Source organism: Myxine glutinosa, chromosome 14 (genome assembly GCF_964187855.1).
Source record: "Myxine glutinosa chromosome 14, kmMyxGlut1.1, whole genome shotgun sequence".
Classification (NCBI taxonomy): domain Eukaryota; kingdom Metazoa; phylum Chordata; class Myxini; order Myxiniformes; family Myxinidae; genus Myxine; species Myxine glutinosa.
The window spans coordinates 64,157,896-64,179,800 of NC_136274.1; the positions used below are offsets into that span (position 1 = coordinate 64,157,896).

Below are 21,905 nucleotides of genomic sequence, written 5' to 3' on the forward strand. Positions count from 1 at the left end.
GAATTGGTCAGGATAGTAACACAAAATGGCCTACTCCTTTCAAAAGTTACTGTGGGTTATTTCACGTATACAAACTCATATTAGCAGATGGGACCAGCTGGCGCAAGGTCCCCTCTGAAGGACGGCATAACTCATTATGCAATACCCTGCCTGTGAGGCATTAGGATGACATTTCATACTAGAAAGGGAAAGGGAAGGGGAAGGGTAGTGGAAGGGTGAAAAGGATGCTGCAACAGTGCAACATATGTGGTGATATGTGGTGGGGGTATGACAGCAAAGGGACGGGATGGGGTGTTGTCAAAAACAATTCTGCCGTGTCATTGTACGTAATCGTGAGACGACATCAACAGAATATCAAAATTTAAAATATATTTTGTTTTTGATTTTTGTGCCGGCATCATAATGTTACATTTTCCCCCAGTTCACATGAAATAAAGCAATAATTTGTGAACACATAAGATTATAATTTGAACCAACACAGAGATGAGGATATGCAGAGACATAGCTCCCAGTATTTCTCTGAAAGACAAAAACGAAATTAATGTGACAAAAAACAAACAAAAAAAAAACAAAAAAACAATTCACTACATCCTGTTAGTGAATGAACCGGAAAGGTGTATAAAATGAGGAAGAATATCCACAGAATTGCTGATATGTTTGCAATATCAGTAAGACTGAGAAACAAAACAAAACTAGATGGTATTCATAGAATACTTACCCTGCACAGTCAACTTGGTGTGAGACAACTCTCCTGTTTTTGAACATTATTTTTCTTTGATCCAATATGGCTGCCAGACCACGTGAGCGATGACATCATAAATTTATATTCTCTAAATAATTGTTGCATAGATCATGCTCAATAAATTTCAAACTGATCAGTCTAAGTGTTGTCCCTGTCGAATTATGACGTCATAATTATGGCACCAATGACGTCATCGTTAACACCTATTCCCCATATGGAGTTATTTACAATGAGCCACGTTTCAATTTTTTCCGAAGAGCGGATTTGAAGATATAGAGGTGCAACGTTTTTCGGTTTTTCCAAGGTGGCGCCTGTAACAGATGACCTATGACGTCATGATTATCATTAAAATTTTCTAAAGGAGGAGGCGCTCCTCTGGTGAAAATTTTGTGTCCATCAGACCAACAGTTGCTGAAATTTTAAAAATAATGATCGGATGTATAAGTGTTGTATTTGTCGAATTATGACGTCATAACAAAGGCACCAATGACATCATCATTGACATATCTTATTCCCCATGGGGAGTCGGTGACAATGAGCCAGGTCTCAATTTTTTTTATGTAGCGCTTTTGGAGATATAGAGGTGCGAATTTTTTCCAAGATGGAGCCTGTACCACGTGACCTATGACGTCATCATTAAAATATTCTACAGGAGGAGGCCGTCCTATGGTGAAAATTTCGTATCAATTGGACCAAGAATTGCAGAGAAAAAAAAATTCATACTGATCGAATCAAGCGTTGTACTTGTCGAATTATGATATCACAATTAAAGTACCGATGACATCGTCATTAACATATCTTATTCCCCAAGCAGAGTACTTGACAATGAGCCATGTTTCCGTTTTTTTCCATGGAGCGGGTTCGGAGATATAGAGGTGCAACCTTTTTTCGATTTTTCCAAGATGGCGCCTATACCACGTGACCTATGACGTCATAATTATAATTTTTTTAAATCCCCAGGAGGAGCTGCTCATATTCTGAAAATTTCGTGCCAATCGGACTAACAGTTGCAGAGGAATTTTTTTTTTCATACTGATCAGATCATGTGTTGTACTTGTCGAATGATGATGACATAATTAAGGCAGCGATGACATCATAATCAACACATCTTATTCCCCATGGTGAGTACTTGACAATGAGCCATGTTTCCATTTTTTCCATTGAGTGGTTTGGGAGATGTCGAGGTGTAACGTTTTTTCCAAGATGGCGCCTGTACCACGTGACCTATGACGTCATAATATATATTAAAATATTATACAGGAGGAGGCCCTCCTATGGTGAAAATTTCATCTCAATCGGACCAATGGTTGCCGAGAAAATGATTTTTTTTAAATGCAGACACGTACGGCACACGCACATACGTACCTGAATGCTTAACCCTGCTTTTCGCTTCGCAGGGTAATGAGGATGCGGTGACAAATGGCATTCTGGCTGATGTGCGAGAACAGCATATTGGGAAACTAAAACTTGAGATATACTGAAAATATTTAATTTCTTGAGTGAATATCAAAATGCAAGGTTTAATAATTTTAAGAGAAACAAGACGCATGTAATTCATACAAGTCTTTAGTGTAGCAGCATAGCAAACCTGTTGTGCATTTTGTGATACAAGCACCAAAGTTCGCACAAATGTACATTAATATGTTGCGAACATTTTCAGATATTGGGCCACTTGAAATTCTCTCTTTATGTCCGCCATATTGGATTTCAAAATGGCCGCCACTTGAAATCTACATTTGCTATTATCTCTGGACGTAATGCAGCTATTGACTTGATTCTGGTATCTAAATGTATGTTTTTGGGGGCAAGGAATCCAATGGTACCAATTTCAACTTAATATTATCTATCACAGTCTGTTATATAATTTTATTTGGAAATTATCTAGGCAAATATTGGATTCAACACAATACTTTGAAAAGAATGTCTTAGTTCTGTAAATGTCTTAGGTATAATACTGACATGCTACATGGTCTAGTATTTGAGGCTAGGTGTACTGGTATCTGAGGCTAGGTATATACCGGTACTGAAGATACGTGTACATAAACAGTGTCATGTTAACAAGTTCAGCATTGCCACAAGTACATGTATGTTGTTGACTCATCGTCATGTGCAGTCCCCTTCACACACATAGAGGGCTGTGCACTGAAGGGCAGCCTTTTTGCACTTGCAGCGCCTCACACACCCTTTCTTGCACTTGCAAGAAACCAGCTCAATGCAGCTGTGAGCTGCCTCAGTTAGCCTGGTCCAGTAAGGTGTGTACTGTCCTTCTCCAGTCCTTGACCAACCCCAGTTGGTTGGTGGAGGGAGCTCTGGTGCTGGCAGCAGTATCTGACCCCACACATGTCCACCTTGATACAGTGCCCTCTTGACATGTTCCTCCAGAGCTGCCTTCGTTGGAGGGATGAGCTGCACATTGTTCTTCCTTGCGAAGAGTTTCCTCCTGGCCTTGTCAATGTCTGTGCATTTGCTGGTTCGATCATACAACAGGATCACGAACCTCTCGATGATGCGCATTGCATCGTCTGGTATGTCACGAGGTGCAGAGGACAGCAGCAGCAGCGCCTCAGTGAGTTCTGGTAGTACCGTCCAGACTGCCCACGCAGTGTTCTTGCCATGTCTATGAAAACTAGACACAGTGTCGCATCCAGTTAGAGCGTGGAACATTGGCAGTGCACGAGCCTTCTCTAGTCCCAATCCAGCTGCTATTTCGTGTGCTGCTAGGTATCGGAAACTCTGGCCTGTTCCGAATGCCAGCCACAGTTTGTCTTCTGGTTGCAACTCCTATGCCAGGGACACTGCCAGCACCACAACATCGGTGTCTACAGTCCGGATGAGTATTGCATGGTGTCCATGCTGGACTGCGTGAGATGCATGCAGCAACATCCGACTGTCAGCCTCTTCATGGTTACATGGGGCGAGTGAGGTCAGATCTGGCAGTAGTGGCTTGCTGAGCACTGCCTCTCCATCAGTAATGACGAGTTGCTTGTCCTCCTGGTCAAACCATTCCATGAGAGCTGCTGAGAGGAACCTGAACAGCTCGGTCTTGTTGCTGTCCACTCGTAGGAAGTTCTGCCAGTTTCCTGGTATGGCTGCGGCAGCCACCACACGTCTCCGCACACCTTGTCCCCGCTTTGCACGTGTACTACCTTTCAGTGAATCAGCAAGGTAAGTATCCCAGACCAGATCCAGGCGTGACACTGTTTGCAGCTTCGTGGACATATATGGGATGAAGATCTGTTGTGCATACTCTTCAAAGGTCTTTGATGCAGCCGGCTTCAGCATCTGGACGATGGCTGCTCCATCAAGCACAATACAGGTCGTGACAGGAGTCTCTGTCTTTGCGTCGGAGACTTCTTCCAAGCATGTGAGGAGATCACTCTTGGTACCAGTGCAGAGGCTTCCACCATCAGACAATGCAGGAGGACATGCCTGATTCTCGTGACAAAAGAACTCCTCAAGGTTTCCATCCCTCGTCTGGCAGCCAATGTACAGGCGTGCGAAGAGTTCACGGTCATTCTTGATGGAGGCGAGCTGTTGCTGACCTTTGCTCTGGCTTCTTGGAGTGGAAGTGCTGAACACCTTCAGCTTGTTACGAGGAATGGGTGCGTCCACTGCCTTTGTTCTGTCCAACAGACACTCTCTGGTGAAAGCCTCGAACTGCTCTTGGCCAATCCTCTTGGCATTCATCACGGTCTCCACAGCAGCAGGATCTGCGATCTCCTTTGTGTCCAGTTTGACTACATCCTGACTCTCCTCCTCGAATGGGTTGCCCATCTCCTCTATGACACCGACGAGAGAGCGAACATCTTTCACAAATGAGGCCTGTACACTTGGCGTCTGATCATGATGACGTGTGTCTGCTGTTTGCCGTCTCCAGTGTTGGTTCCCATCCTGGAATTATTCGATCACCCTGGCAACTTCTGGTCCCGCAACCATCCAGCGACGTAGGGCACTAGGGTTGTCAGTGAGCCCAACTGCTCCACCGTCTCCTTTGATGCAGGCATTATTCTGCTCATGTGCCTGGTCAATCGGGATTGAAGAGAACACCCTCTGTGTTTTCTGAACGGTGAAGTGGCTTTCCCTGAATTTCCTGGCTACATCTGGGTGTTTGATGGTGAGTTCGGCCATGTCCTTCAGGTGCACTGGTATCCACCTAGCATAGTGGGTGTGATCCAGTGCATGGAACCAGGGGACCAGCTCTGTCAGAGCATCGAGGTACATCATTAACGATCCCTGCCTGAGAGAACGCACATACACTAGAACCAACAGTTCTAGTTCCAGCACGGTTGCCCAGTAGTGAAACTGGGGGATGTCTTCTCCTCTCTGGCAACACCAGTCTTCAAACTCCGGAAGGTCCTCTGCATCCCTGGTTTCTCCCAGACAGTAGTAGTTGTAGGCACGGTGTTGCAGGATGTACAGTGCTGCTGCAGTCACTTGATGTGCTCTTCTTGTGCGCAAGACATGGGATGCTCGCAGGAATGAGTCTGCTGTCCCTGCTGTCGCAATCTCGGCTTGCACAAGTGCTTGCACCCAACCACTCCCTTTCAGCCAGTCCCCCAGTGTCCTCAGTGCCGCCATCTCTATGTGGAGGCCACCAAACATCACCACTATCTGGTCTTCACCATAGCTCTCTGGCCACTTCCACTGTATCTGCTTGGCCAAAGCAAACAGTGGCTGATCAACGGTGACCACTGGTGTCTGTCCAGGATTCAGGTGTTCCACAGCATTCTTCACGACGTCCATTGAGTGCCGGATCATGGCCACTGTGTGGGCACTCTCCAGGAAGAGTGGAAGCAGCGACGTGGGGCAGATGACTCGAGCATCTGGTGGCTGTCGGCTGGCATGAAATGCAGCCCAAGATGTGTTGTCATTGTCCACTGTACCAGTGTTGTCTTCCAGGACTCGCTTTGCATTGCCTAGCCATTGGTATTCTTCATCAGTCTGCTGTTTGAAGTCTCCTCTGGTCAATGACGCCACTTTAGCAGCTGGGACAGGCGACTTCTTGATGCTGCTAGTGACAGGGGGTACATCAGTGTAGTAATGCGGCAAGGGGGCGACTGTCTTGGACCGTGCATCCCCAGATCCTCCAACAATAACGATACTCCGATCCACTCCTTCACCAGTGTAAGAAGGATGTTGTATGAGGGAGATAGCGGTACCATGGAAGGAGTCCTTTGATGTTGTTGCACTGGGGTTGTGATCTATGTTGTCTACAGCGGCAGTTGTAAACACTTTGCCACGCATCTTCGGAGGGCAGACCACTCGTTCTCTGTGAAACTGTTGGCAGACACTGTTGCCCATCTGTGCTGAGAGCTGGAGCACTCTATCATAGGAGATGCTCAGGCCAAGGTGTGACAGTCTGTCGACCAATTCCTTCTTGCGTGTATGAGCATGCAGCATCATCCCTATGTATATTGGAAGTGGGGTCTCCTGTGCAACACTGTGCCTGACACTGGTGGATGATGTGGTGCCACGTGTTCGCTTGTGTTTGATGCTGTTGAACTTCAGTATCTGAGCTGTGGCAATTGCTGCAGGGTTAGTGTCTGCCATCTGTTCCTTGATGCTGGGTCCCTCTAGGATCATACTGACTAGGGCAAGCAGCAACGGTGGAACAGATTCTTCTTGACATACTTCAGGGAATCCTGTGAAGGGCTTGGCTTCTCCAAACATGTGACGGCGAACAATCTGTGCAGCATTGGCAAGATGGACTGCATCACTATCACTGTCCAGCTCGCAGGCTTTGGCAAGAGCAGCACCGACATCTTCTTCAAATGCCATCAGGATGTCTCTCCCCTTGGTGTGTGCCCGCATGTCAGGAAACTGAGCCAACAGTCTCTGTTTCAGTCGTGTGGAGTGGACTCTCGTGTCGAGCTGGACTCCTAGCTGCTCCTAGTTTTTTTTTATTTATATTTACAGAACTAAGACATTCTTTTCAAAGTATTGTGTTGAATCCAATATTTGCCTAGATAATTTCCAAATAAAATTATATAACAGACTGTGATAGATAATATTAAGTTGAAATTGGTACCATTGGATTCCTTGCCCCCAAAAACATACATTTAGATACCAGAATCAAGTCAATAGCTGCATTACGTCCAGAGATAATAGCAAATGTAGATTTCAAGTGGCGGCCATTTTGAAATCCAATATGGCGGACATAAAGAGAGAATTTCAAGTGGCCCAATATCTGAAAATGTTCGCAACATATTAATGTACATTTGTGCCAAATCTGGTGCTTGTATCACAAAATGCACAATTCTTTTGAATATTTGGGCTAAGCCGCCCCACTACTTACGAATAAAACATATCCAGAATTTGAGTATCACTAAAGAATCAATTTCTACAATATCAGTATTTTCAAATGAAGAACACGGCACGCAGTGTCATGGTAACAGTGGATGTTTACTAGCCTGCCACGTGGTTGCCATGGTGCCTTGAGCCTCACCACCTTTCAATCTGAATGGAATGCATGTGGTAGATGTGTTTGTGGAAATGCATCTTAGAATCTTACGCACCTTTCCTTCTAAGATAGTGGGTTTTGCTTTTGTATGGCTTTCTAAGAGGCATTACACTATTAAAACTGCTTTTATTTGTTGTCGTTTCAGGCCAATTGGTTTGCCTGTGAAGATTGTGATAAACCCCAGTGCTGCTGTCTCTCCTTTATCATCCAGGTCACAGAGAATATCAGGCAGGAGCAAAACCGTGTTGTTGAGATGGAAGAGGCCACGACCTTTGCACAAAATCTTAATCAACAAAGATTTCATACAAACGAGGTGGCTTCTCCCCTGAGCATTCAGCTATTAAAGCGATTTGTCCTTGCAGTTGTGGGGCATCTACTAATAAGTACAATAATTATTTAATATAAAATAAAAATAATAACCACCTTTAGAGGCCATTTTTCCCCGCAAAGCGGGGGTTGGCCTTTTTCGAGAACCGTGGTTGTTGTTTTTTGGTCCCCTTTTTGAAGCAATGTTTTACGGCCGGATGCCCTTCCTGACGCCAACCCTTTTTGCCGCCTTTAACGACAAACAGGGAATTACCAGTGAACTGGTACTCAATTTGCCGACCTCGGAAGGAGTGTCATCCTTCCGAGGTCGGCAAATTGAGTACCAGTTCACTGGGATTGAGTACCTTTAACGACAAACAGGGAATTACCAGTGAACTGGTACTCAATTTGCCGACCTCGGAAGGATGACAGGCTGAGTCAACCACCCTGGCGTTAATTCAGCGATCGACCGGGATTCGAACCCAGGATCCTAGGATCCTAAGCCAGCACCCTAGCCGCTAGCCCAACACCAGGGGCAATAATTATTTAATAAAGAGGAATAATAAAGCATCTCCAACTTGCTAACCCCACCTTTGCCACGAGCTATTCTACTATAGTTCAATTTATTCCTTTACCTCTCCCACACCCCCAGCTTATTCGTTTTGTGTACAATTTAGGCTCTTGGAAGAGTGAGGTAAAAAGACAATATACTGGCTGTGGGGCAACAGTGAGACATCAATAAAGCAAGGGAATAAATGAATAGAAATAGAGGACATAGGGGGAAAGAAACACAGTAACCTGCATGTAAAAGGGTGTGGTTAATAAGAGTGGAAAATAGCATGAGCAGGTATGTGAAATGACGAGATGGTGGTGCATCGCTTGCTTGAAGCCCTGGAGGAGGTGGAACCTGTAAATTGGTAAAAAATAAATAAAAATAATAATAAAGAGTAGATGCCAATGAGATGTTTGCAAGTTGAGGTAACAGTACTTCGGCCTCATCGTGGGAGTTTGTTTGTTTCATCGTGGGAGGAAATAATGTTTAAATATCTTTAGGTGACACAGAATCTAGAAGAGACAGATGTAATGCGGGGCTTTCAGCGCATCGGGAAGAGCAGTACTCCATTAAGCAACGGATAAAGCCCTTGTAGGTTGTTAGTAGTTTTTATTTTCCAAAGAATGACTTGGAAGGACAGAGGATGACTCACTTTGCTCCATGGTCAGCCCATGAGTGGTCATGGCTGATGGTGAGGTGGAGATTCTTTTCACTTGTTTCCAATTTGTTTAATTACCTCCACCACTGAAGATGAATGGAGGTTGTTTTCACCCCTGTCTGTCTGTGAACAGGATATCTCAAAACGTTGTGGACAGATTCGAACGAAATTTGGTGTAGAGGTTGGGTATGTTACGGATTCGTCACTTCCATTGTTGTGATTTTCATCCACTGTAAACATTTTTGATTCCATGTACTATTATTGTTTTCAAAAGGTTTATTGTTTATGAACTGTTTTCAAAAGGTGGAAAAGTTAGAGTTAAAAGAAACCGGAAACCGGATCAGGAACCGGACGATGATGAAGAGAAAAAGAAAAAGAAGCTGGAGCGAATGAGTCGGAGAAGAAAGCCGAGTTGCTTTGAGGTCTGAGCGAACGTTGGTGAGCAAGAGTCACGAGTGAACTTTGAGTTCCCAGGAAAGGGAGTCCTGCGACAGAGTTGTTATCGCTGTGACAGATCAACCTGCATGTCAGGTTTTGCGGTGGATACTGAAGAGAATCATCGTCATCATCGTCGTGCCGTTACGTCTCGAGTACGGGCTGTCGGCCATTTTGACTAGCGCGCTTTGCACGTCGCGCAAGGTTTCTTTGCTTCGCTTATGCCGTTTTCACCGCATTCAGACGTTTATCTGGTGTGGGTGTGCATAACGTGGATTTTGAAGATAAATCTGAGGTTCGCCGACTGTGAGCCGTGAAACGTCCATACCCGAGGGTGTGAGTTCCCAGTCGCCTGGAGGGCACCTTTGGATTTCCCAGTCGCCTTGAGGGCGCCTTTGCGCCGCTCTGGCAGCGGGACTGTACTCGTCATCCGAACGCGATTCTGGTCTCGATTGGACATCGTTCTGACGATCGCTAGAGCGGATCGACTTTGGCTTGAAGCCGGAATCAACGACTTTGGCTTGAAGCCGGGAATAGAGACATTGGGGAATGTTCTTGTTTCACTCACTTGGAGCACAGCGAGTTATATATTACAAAACTGATGGTACCATCATAGGAATGATATACTATTTGTTGTACAATTGATTACTATTGTTTCTGTGTTGTTATTCTTGTGTGATCTTAATACAATATTTGTTTGTTGGTAACCATTGGTGTGGCTTCTCCATTTATCTTTGACATACAGAATAACACATTTTTCTGCCGTGACTCCTCTCGGGGCTCGGAGGTACACCGTGACCAGGGGGTTGGGGAGGAGCACGTAACAGGTATGTGACAAGGACGAAATGATTAGATTATGGTGAAGATCCGGATCTGAATTTTTTAAAAGTGATTCTTCACCAGAGTGATAGGGCAAAAATCGATATATAGCATGACATCTCAAATAGTTGTGGACAGATTCGGACGAAACTTGGTACACAGATTGTGTATGTGACAAGGAATAATTTATTCATTTTTGGTGAAGATTCGAATCCGGATCCGGATCAGAGAGTTTTTAAAGTGATCCTTCACCATTGAGTTGATTCGATTTTGGTAAAAATCCGACTCTGGATCCGGATACGAGAAATTATATATTTTTGAAGTATAATTTTTGAAGTATAATATAATAATCTTCACCATTAAGTGATAAGGCCAAAAACGATATATAGCATGATGTTTCAAAAAGTTGTGTACGACTTGTGCCAAAACTAGGTGGATGAGTTGGTTATGTGACGAGAACAAGCTGATTCGATTTTTCTTCAGGTCTGAATCCAGATCTGACATATCAGTGGGAAACAAAACGTAAACTGCCCAGCCTGGCGAAGGTATGCTCTCGACTGAGTGCCGTTGTGTTATGTACAGTACCAGTTTTATTACAGTACTTTGCAACTTATGTACATGATGGCATGACTTTTAGGAGTTCATTATTAACTGTATGTCAAGTTGGAGGAGAGGGGGTGGGAAGGTTGGTGGATGTGAATAATGCAATAACAGAATGGATAAGAAAACATGTTTTTTTTTAAACTTAACCTCTCTTGGAAAGATAAGAAAAAGAAAAAAAACCCATCGTTTTTCTTGCCTAAAACTTTCATCAACTAAGAAGCCAAACAGGCTTTGCAACATTGCCGCCATCATGGCAGTACATGTGTGACAATCACCCATTTTATCGTTGGGATTACTACTAGAAAAAGAAAACAACTCTTTGCATACGTATCGCTGAAGCCTCCTAAAGAGGTAGATCACTCCGAACTAGAAGTGCACTCGGTAGAGCGCACACCTCCGCAGGCTGAACAGTTTACGTTTTGTATCCCAGTCAGAGTCAGGATCTGGATTCGGACCTGAACCAAATCGAATCGGCTTATTCTAGTCACCTAACCAACTCGTCCTCTAAGTTTAGTAATAACTCGTCGATAACTTTTTTTAAGCATCATGTTGTATAATCGCTTTTTGCCCGATCTCTCAATGGTGAAAAACCACAAAAAAATTAAATAATCCTCGTATCCTATCCATATTCAGATCCTCACCAAAATAGAATCGATTCGTCCTTGTCTGACACCCAACCGGTCTACCAAGTTTCGCCCAAATCCGTCTAACTTTTTGAGATATCCTGCTATATGTTGTTTTTGGCCCCATCACTCAATGGTGAAAAATCACTTAAAAATTAAATAATTCTCATATCCGAATCCATATTCAGATCCTCACCAAAATCGAATCGATTCGTCCTTGTCAGACACCCAACCGGTCCACCAAATTTCGCCCAAATCCGTCTATAGCTTTTTGAGATATCCTGCTATGTATCGTTTTTGGCCCGATCACTCAATGGTGAAAAATCACTTAAAAATTAAATAATTCTCATATCCGAATCCATATTCAGATCCTCACCAAAATCGAATCGATTCGTCCTTGTCAGACACCCAACCGGTCTACCAAGTTTCGCCCAAATCCGTCTAACTTTTTGAGATATCCTGCTATATGTTGTTTTTGGCCCCATCACTCAATGGTGAAAAATCACTTAAAAATTAAATAATTCTCATATCCGAATCCATATTCAGATCCTCACCAAAATCGAATCGATTCGTCCTTGTCAGACACCCAACCGGTCCACCAAGTTTCACCCAAATCCGTCTATAACCTTTTGAGATATCCTGCTATGTATCGTTTTTGGCTCAATCACTCAATGGTGAAGAATCACTAAAAAATTCTACTAGCCGGATCCGAATCTGGATCTTAACCAAAATCTAATAATTTCGTCCTCGTCACATACACTTCCTTTCTGCCAAATTTCGTCCGAATCCGTCCACAATTTTTGAGATATCTTGTTCACAGACAGACAGACAGGGGTGAAAATATAACCTCAATCCACCTTCGGTGGCGGAGGTAGCAATGATGTTGCAAGAAATTATCATGAAATTTTTCAGAAAGCGTGAGAAGAACCTTTACATACAACAAATGAGCTCGCATTTCCAGGGCACTTCAGATTGATGTGTATCTTAAAATGATGCCTAAAGGTCCTCACCTCACCACATACAAGGCTTTCATCCGCAGCTCAATGGAATACTGCTCTCCCCTCTGGGCTGGTGCTCCTGCCTCACACCTAGCTCGTCTTCACGCTGTTGAAACCAAAGCGTTCAGAATCATTGGAATCTCCTGCGATGACGCTATCTCCGAGGGGCTTTCACTTACTCACCGCAGGCAGGTTGGTGGTCTTTCCGTCTTCTACCGACTCCTCTCCGGCCTTGCTCCCCCAGCTCTCTCTGTGCTCTGTCCCCCAAATATTCCTACAGGTCGCACAAGATCTGCCTGCAACCCTCTTATGGTTAAACTGCCGAAATCAAGACTTTCTGCTCACCTTCACTTCCTTCATTCCTCTTTTCTCCCGCCTCTGGAACAAACTCCCTCACTCTCTTCAATCCCACTCCTCCCTCCAGGTCTTTAAAACGGCTGTTCACCACCATCTCTTATCTTCCCCAATCCAAAACCTTGATCTTTTCTACCCCCGCTAATTTCACCCCAAATCCACTTTTTTGAGGTGACTTTTGACTTCTTTCCTGGAAGTCCTTGGTGTCCTTGCGTTTTATACCTGCCTCCCCCAGGCCCTCTCCCTCCCACACATCTCCCGATGTCCCTGCTCTCAAATGTTGTGTTTGTGTGCTTCCTCCCCTTCTCTCCCCATGTTGTCGACCGCTCCCCTTTTTATATACTTTGTTTGCTTGTTTGTTTGATTTGTTTGTTTGATAAATGTTAGCTCTTTCACGAGCCTCGACTCTGTATCCAAAAAAAGAAAGAAAAAAAAAGGTACAAAACAACTACTCTGAAACACATGTTGGCAAGGCAAGAGATCCCTGTTATCACGGGCTGCTGGGAACCACATTACAAACCATACAGAGGTTTTATCTATTTTTATCTTTGGGATTATTTGGGTTCGGAAGAGCTGCACATCCTGTTCCCTCCAGGCTCATTCACCAACTTCGACCTTTGCATTGAATTTTTTTTGCTAAATAAAGACCAAGCCTGCAGTTTATGAAAGATAACTTTCTCAATGCACTTAACGAGAAATTATATCACACAAGTGAGATCCCCTTCGTGTTGTTTTTAAAGGTTATTTATACGCTTATGAAATAATGCTTCTTGAGGTAACAAAATGTTTCCAAATTAATGGTATTATTATAATAATAATAATAATAATAATAATAATAATTCATTTATTTTGTATAGCGCTTTTCAAGTAGCCCAAAGGCGCTTGACGTCATAGATCAGGGAATTAAATAAACGACTCAACACAATCTTATTGAATGAAGATGTCACTGTGACGTCTGTCGCTAACGCATTTTTCCCCACGGCTTGCCATCACACACACCCAGTACGACACACAAAGGACACAAATCTCTTTAATTGTCATTCTGTTTGAGTCATTGAATGTCTGACGTATTTGAAAACACAAGTTATGTATAATATGCACCTACATTTGAGAATACACCTGGGTCAGCAGGATAGCTTAGAGGTGTGCACACTCACCTTTGAGCTATCGAGCCTGGGTCCAAATCTTGACTCGGCTATAAACTGCCAGCTGTGTGTTTCGCACTTAGGCCGAGGCATCAAAGTATGCACCGTCCATCGGAAGGACGTTAAGCACTGGACCTGTAATTCCAGCACTGGGGAAGTTGGTGGACAATAAAGATCCCACTGTGTCTGCTGCAAAAACGAGAAGAGTTGATGCCGACGATCTGAACAAATTACAAATTCCTGCCACAGTCGAACATAAGGGCCTCGCCAGCTGGTTCCAGAAAGACTTGGGCCATAATCGTTCCCTCTGGCCGACCCCACAATGTTGGAATAATCGGGGCCATTAAAGAGAAGAAGATTAGAGAATACACCGAGATAGAGGGGTGAAGGGATATTGGCAGAACTTGTATGTAGTTTGCATGTGGATGGGTGATAGTATCGGGTGTTGGTGCAGCGCAGGCATGATTTTTTTTTTTTTTGTATACAACATCGAGGCTCGTGAAAGAGCTAACATCAATCACAAAAAAGGACAAACGGATACACAAAACATACAATAAAGGGAGCGGGAGACAAGATGGGGAGAGAGAGAGGGATGATGAGCCGAATGGCCTCCTCCGAGGCCAAAGTTCCTTGTAAATACTTGCAAATCTTATAGTGTAGCAGCATAGCAAACCTGTTGTGCATTTTGTGATACAAGCACCAAATTTGGTACACTAGTAGACTATCATATTATGAAAAGATCTGGATATTGGGCCATCTCAGATTCAGAGATTTGATTTTTGCAAGATTTCGATTCGATTGGGATCGAAGAGAACACCTTCTTCGTCTTCTGTACAGTGAAGTTGCCAGCCCTGAATTCTCTGGCTACATCTGGGTGCTTCATTGGGAGTGCAACCGTGTCCCTCAGGTGAACAGGGACCCACCTGGCATAGTGTGTGTGGTCTAAGGCATGGAACCATGGGACCAGTTCCGTCAGGGCATCAAGGTACGTCGTGAATGAAGCCTGCCGCAGAGAACGCACGTAGACCAGTACCAACATCTCTAGTTCCAGCACAGTTGCCCAGTACTGAAAGTTGGGAATGTCTTCTCCTCTCTGGTGACACCAGTCTTCGAACTCAGGCAGGTCTTCTGCATCATCAGCATATGTCATACAGTGGCGTTCATACGCACGGTGTTGCAGGATGTGCAGTGCCGCTGCAGTGATTTGATGAGCTCTTCTTGTGCGGGTGACGTGGGCAGCTCGTAGGAAGGAGTCGGCCGTCCCTGGCGTTGCAATCTCAGCTTGCAAAATCTGCAAATCTTGCAAAAATCAAATCTCTGAATCTGAGATGGCCCAATATCCAGATCTTTTCATAATATGATAGTCTACTAGTGTGCCAAATTTGGTGCTTGTATCACAAAATGCACAATTCTTTTGAATATTTGGGCTAAGCCGCCCCACTATTAAGAAACAAGGCTTTAAAGGAACATGAAATGAAATCAGAACGTATACAACAAGATAAGTTCAAGATAAGATAAGGCTCTTGAAAGATGAGTGATGTCGGTCAATTACAAACAAGTACAACATTTATAATTAGTGAACCACCAAAATGAATCGAAATTTTCACAGGACAATTGTACGAACATTAAATACAACAACAAACAACAGGCATTTTAAGGCCATTTTCCCTGCAAGAGCGGGGGTTAGCCTATTGATTTAAATTAAATTTATTAATCTATTATTTAATTTATTTTTTATTTTTTATTAATAAAATTAATTTATTACATTAAATGATTAAAAGAATGCAAAAATGTAGGAGGAAATCTATCCTGACAATTACGAGGCCCTGTTTCGTTGCAAACCACCTTGACATTGCAGGTCCGAATTGCTCGTTACAAAACACTAACGTGGAGTTTCATGGCTTTCCCAAACTTATGCTGCCGTGTTGTACACCGCTCCTTTCCTATGCCATCTCCAGGCATTGCAAATCGTCATTGCTGGGCACCGAAGGGGGCTCGGCAGTGACGCACGCTCAAAGGGAGTACTCAGTTTTCACTCTCGTTGTTTGTTTTCTTTCTTGTTTTCTTTCTTTCTTGTTTGTCCGGGCTATATCTCAGCCATCCTTTGAGCTAGGAAGCTGAAATTTCGGCACAGTAGTGAGCAAGTCCTTTAATCAAAAAACAAAAAATATCGTTTTTGACAATCAATTAATTGAGGAGTTATTTAATTATTAGCGATTAATTAAGTATTTATTTAATTAACCAAATTTCCTTTCTCTTCTGACCATTAACTCAGGCACCTTTTGAGTTAGGAAGCTGATATTTGGACATGCCAATGACCAGGTGATTTGGCTGCAAAGGCTATTTTTGATTTATTGATTAATCAATTAATCGATTAATTATTTAATTATTCGATTAATGACGAAATTTTTTTTTTTTTTTAGTTACAGATTCTGATGAAATGGTGGTGGTTTATGTGTTCTTTGACCGAATTGATTATAATTTAATTTTTTCATGATTATTATTTATTTATTTTCATTATGAATCATTCATTTATTTTCTTTCTCATTTGGCCAATATCTCAGGCACCTTTTTAGCAAGAAAGCTAATATTTGGCCATGACAGTGACCAAGTGATGTGGCTATCAAGGATATTTTTTATTTATTGATTAATCATTTAATCGATTAATTATTTATTGATTAATCAATTAATTATTTATTTTTTTATTAATGACTTATTTAATTACATTTCTAAAAGATACATCTTCGGATGAAGCACTAGTGGTTTAGTTATGCTATTAGCCAATTGATTAAGAAAATATTATGTGATAATATTTTATTGATTTTAATTATACAATTAATCAATCAATTAGCGTACACCTCTCCCTCCCAATGCAGCCTCTGTGAGCTGCACTGCGGTATTGCCGGGCGCCGGATATTGAATTATTTGGCATGGGGGCGGTGTACTTTGCATGTATCTGTACTTGTTTTTGTTCTTCCTTGTGGCAGGTGCTGCCCTGGAGATTGAGCAATGTTGTGTCATCGAGTGTGGAAGCACTGATGTCCTGATAGCAAAGAAATCGTATTTACGTCTGAAGTTAAACAAATACTCGTCGTGCACATTCTCTCGGGAAATCTTGTGCATGTCCTTTAATGGCGAAGCAAATAATGATCTTGTCAGCTCTTTATTGCAAAGAGTATATTCCGGTTAAGTGGTCTAAACATAGTTAAAAGGCATTAAAGATTTTTGCTGCCTAATGAAAAAGGTAATGCCATATGTACTAATAAAACATCCATTAGTACCTTGTTTTCAATGTACCCATAGATTGTCTGAGCACACAAGCAATAAGGGACATTCAAAATGACGTATGAATGCTAAATTGGGCCTTTTGCGCATGCGCTGTGTTTTCAGTGACACGGTTAAGGCTTCACGGGGACTTTTAACTGCCCGTTGCTAGCATAAAATATGTAATTCAAATCATCTTTATCATGATTTTCAGCATTTAGATGAAATAATGAAAATTTAAAGACGGTTGACCATAATCCTTGTCTTCTTGAATGTAAATTGGACTCATGGAAATATAGGAAAAAGGAGAAATATCTATGGATGAGAGTTGTTGAGTTTGTACCATTTCCAGTTAGTACAAGCTAGACGTCGCAGTGGATATATATATAAAACACACACACACACACACACACACACACACACACACACACACACACACACACACACACACACACACACACACACACACAAACGCTTCTTCTTTTAGCAACAGATACAAAAAATCTAGTATCATTTATCTTGTGGCCTTGAACCAAACAAACAATATTCTTACAATAGCCCTCACAGCACCCATAGATAACCCTTCCCTCCCCACTCACCGGCCTCCCCAACATGATTGATAGTAAATATCATCATTTAAAACTTACCCTGTGCATGCATATGCCTGAGATACGTCCTTGCCATCGGTGTTTAGAAGAACCTAATCCACATACATAGTCCATCCACATACACCGTACCTTTTAATAGTGGTTATGAAATACATGGTTGTGAAATGGAGGTACGTGTTAAACAGGTGTGTTCCTATCCTCCTGTCATTTTCTCAATTCCTTACAACTGGAAACCAAAAAACAATTCCATGGGAGTTTTATGGTTCAGAAGTAGCATACCTACTGGTTTGGCGATGTTGAGTGGAAACAAATAAACAAAGAAGAAGAATAGCAGGATAAACAGGGCTGTAAACTTTACATAGAGCTGCCACCGTCTGCCACTGCTGTAATTAATATGGAGACAACACACGACAGGTGGTTTTTGTTTTACAAAACATTTCTACATTTCTCTGCTGAAGGAAAAACAAGCAAAATAATTGAGATATCATTTTGGCCCCGAGTTTTTGAAATGACGAAATCCACTCGCACTACTTCCTTATCGGTCTCAATTATTCCCGCTTTATTTTGGGGTCGGGCAGGGAAAGCTTTATTTCACCCAGCTTTCACGAACCGGCTGGCCAGGCCTAATCGCTGGGCTGTAGGTGGCCGGGATTTGCAATCCCAGCTAGGGTGCCGGTGATAACTCGCCTATTCTTCGCGAAAGACATTGTGGGATACTTATCGTAATACACCGACGACCAGTGCCGGCAGACGGGTCCTCCGGCTTAACACAAGCCCATCCGATGGATGACGCACACATTTATGCCTCTCCGTACATGTGGAACATCAGGATGGCAGTTTATAGCCGGGTGCAGGTTCAAACAGTTCAAAGGTGGTGAGACAGTTCAAAGGTGAGTGTGCATGTATCTCTTAAGGTCGAAAGCTACCCGGCGAGCCTTTACTAAATTATTCAATGAAGCTTGTAGAAAAAGAAGGGAATATTTTAATACTTGTGCAAAGGGAACGCACTAAATACTTCAAAAGCATTCCAAACATTCCAGCATACAGACCAGCGGAACAACACCCTAGATCATACCTATTTTTAAAATACTCTTTACCTGTAGATGAAGCATGAGCAATTTGCCAGCACCCGACCCAGGTCACCTCATTAATTACTCCCGCTAGGGAGTAATACATTCACTCGTGTCCGTGTCCGTGTCCGTGTGTGCGTGTGTGTGCGTGTGTACGTGTGTTTGTGAACAAGATATCTGGAAAAGTTCTGAACGGACTTGGATGAAAGTTGGTGGGATGATTGCCCTTGGGATAAGGAAGAATTGATTAGTTTTTGGTGAAGCTCAGGATATTATTCCGGATCCAGGAGTTTTTTGAAGGATTGTTTACCATTGGAAGATAGAGCTCATTTTTTTTTAACATTATCTTCTATATATTCTATATTTAACATTGTGGTATGAAAATAGTTTTCATATTTGTTGTAAATGTAGTTTAAACTCGTGGTTATGCATTAGAGCAGTGTATTTTGTTAGCAGCGTCGTCTTCAAGGTTCTTTTTTTTTTCTAATAAAGACAGATTCTGTCATTTTAAAACCACCAAAATGTGTATTCCGTTTCCCGGTTTCATAAAATGTACCGTTTGATACGTATAATGTTTTAAAACGGTTTTTTTTTTTTTTTTTTTTGTTACCTCAGAAAAGATATCAACATTTACCTCAGCGAATGTCAATCGCGGTGTCAGTATTTGATGAACTTATAAAGACTTCGGTGAGTTATAAGTGTGACCAGCATGTGCACGGGATTCTTCCCAGAAGAATGAGTGGCCGCATTAGCTTGTACGACCTAAAATGAGCGAGTTTTGTTTTGACGTTTGGGCCAGTTTTACATGTTGTATCCCTAAGGAATGAAACGAACGTTTTTCTGGCTTACAATTTTATTTGAAGTCACACATGCCTCAAAATATACTCACTTATATAGAATTGAACGCTGAATCCGAAAATGTAAGTGAAATCGCCTTGTTTTTTTTTTAACATTATCTTCTATATATTCTAAATATATATCTGTGCAGTGTCTGTCTTGTGTTGTCACTGAACTACTCCCTCGAACTTTTGTGAAATCGTACTATTCCAACTTGACCCACGGCGGGAGTATGCGCTCTACTGAGTGGCGTTCTAGTTAATCAATGTACTGTATCCAGACATGATCCCTTGACAAGTGCACAAGATGTCCCCGAATGTCTGATGTACGGGGACATCTGTTTGCACGGTTCAAATGTCATTTCTTTTACAATAGGTTGCCAAACAACCATCACAATAACTTATCTTCTCAAAACCACCAAAGAAAAGGTAATAAAACGAGTTTTACCGAATTTTGTACACCTTTCTGGGTGTTATGTTGATGCAGATCTGATAAAGACTCATTTATATATTCCTTGTTATACCCACTTTTAAAGACTCGGCGGCCATAATATGGCCCTATAAGTTAGGTAAGTACTGCATTAAAGGAAAATCGTAAACTTGTCCGTAACAAAAGGAATCGTAAACAGAAAAGATCATCATAAAAGGTCACTTGATCCAATACTTGTCCTGAGCTACACTAACCAAACATACACTAACCCTGACAAGCTACACGTGTCCCATTATACAGCAAACCGCCAGAATGTTTTACACCGTCCAGCTCCAGTGACATTGAGAATCCACAGGGTATTAAATCCACCACATGTATGATCACATCATATTGCATGGAGGTTCATTAATTAACAATATCCTACAAATTGTCATATATATGTGTGAGTGTGCCAAAATTTTCCCCCCCAATTTTATGATCCATTCATTAATTATTTCAAACAAGAGCACAGCAAGTCACATGACACCAACTGTGGGACAAAACCACATTGCGTGCGTCGGAAGCCACCGGTTGAACAAACGTGTTGTTTTCTGTCTTGTTCTTTGACTTACAATTCCGGTGTGCATCTCTTATGTGATTCGGCAAATGGCGTGTTATGCAGTCAATGTCCTATGCGGTGACCTTTCTTATGCGGCCAAAATTTCCTTTTGGGCATCTCGATTACACATCCAAAATCTGATGCACGTCATATTACAATATATTGTTTTAAAAACAAATTCATCATGTGGATAGTTATACGAGATCAAGTAAACATTGGTATGCCCTACAATCAGCAAAATATTGAATTAATGTAAGAACGGCTTGTTTTATTATCTTTCAATTATTTTTGTGAAAAGTGAGAACTCAACCCGAAGCTGTAAGAATATAGTTGTTGTTCAACGAGCAAAAGGAAATCAACCTCAACTTCATGTTAACATGAATTTGTAATTTTACTGCAACAGCAGTGCAGAGAATGCGATTCAAAGAATACTCGAGGGATGGGCAGAACAGCAGTTGATATCAGGAATACAGATTTCAGGAAATGAAGGGAGAGGTCATGTGATCTCCCAGCTTGTGAGAATGTTATCCACCCACTCCCCCCCCCCCCCCCCCCCCCAATACATAAGTATGAGCTCGGGGATAACATGGGTGAGGGAACACAGCTGCAAAAACATCTGCAATCACATCATCAGCAATGGCAAGCTTAAATTCCAGCAAAACCAGTTGTAAAAGAGCAGCTTTCCTGCTAAATTCAAGAGGAGCTGCACATGCAGGTTCTACCATCGATACCACAAATTAAAACAAATAAACTTTGATCACTTTTTCAATACATACGAAAACCTGCGTAATGTGGCCATAGATTCTGCCGTGAATTAGTGTCTTTTCCACGTTACAATTGATGATAATGAATGAGTTATGACCATACATTACACACATTTTACAAACTACTTACTATTTCCAAAAACTACATTGAAACAAAAAAAAGTAGGAGAATATTAACACAACTCAGGAAGAGTTTCGTTACAATCTTTGCTTAAAGAAACGAATCGAGCGAGGCATATCCAGCAGGTGTATGTAAAATGTATCATCAAATGATGTCTATATGCGTGTGTAATGTGCATTTAGACATTGTTTGATGATGTATGTACATTATAAAGTACCTGTAAATGAAACCTGCTCACGAGGTCATACCAATGTTAAACTTCACACTCATTACACCACAATTATCACATTGAAGAAATTAAACATTTGAAACATTTCATCACAATGAATATTCACGGAAATATGGATAAATAATTTTTTAATAAGAGATGAACCCACCGATTTCGGCATCTTGCTTGTTTAGCAAAGTCCCTCCCCACCAAGTGTCGCTTGAATTGCCGCTGAGAGACCTTGCTCCGAATGGCAACGTTTCTGCAACGCAGTCACCTTAAACAAGGAAGGTGGGGGAGTTGGTACAGG

At 42.2% G+C, this 21,905-nt stretch overlaps 1 protein-coding gene across 1 annotated transcript in view; it reads right to left on the reverse strand.

The window, feature by feature from the left end:
- LOC137439858 (moesin a) overlaps nucleotides 1-21,905 on the reverse strand; it is an 84,666-nt gene extending 62,761 nt beyond the window's left edge. Inside the window, exon 1 of the mRNA XM_068136021.2 lies at nucleotides 21,765-21,905. Coding sequence (XP_067992122.1) covers nucleotides 21,765-21,776 — 12 coding nt within the window. The 5' untranslated portion in view covers nucleotides 21,777-21,905. The remainder of the gene's footprint in view (nucleotides 1-21,764) is intronic.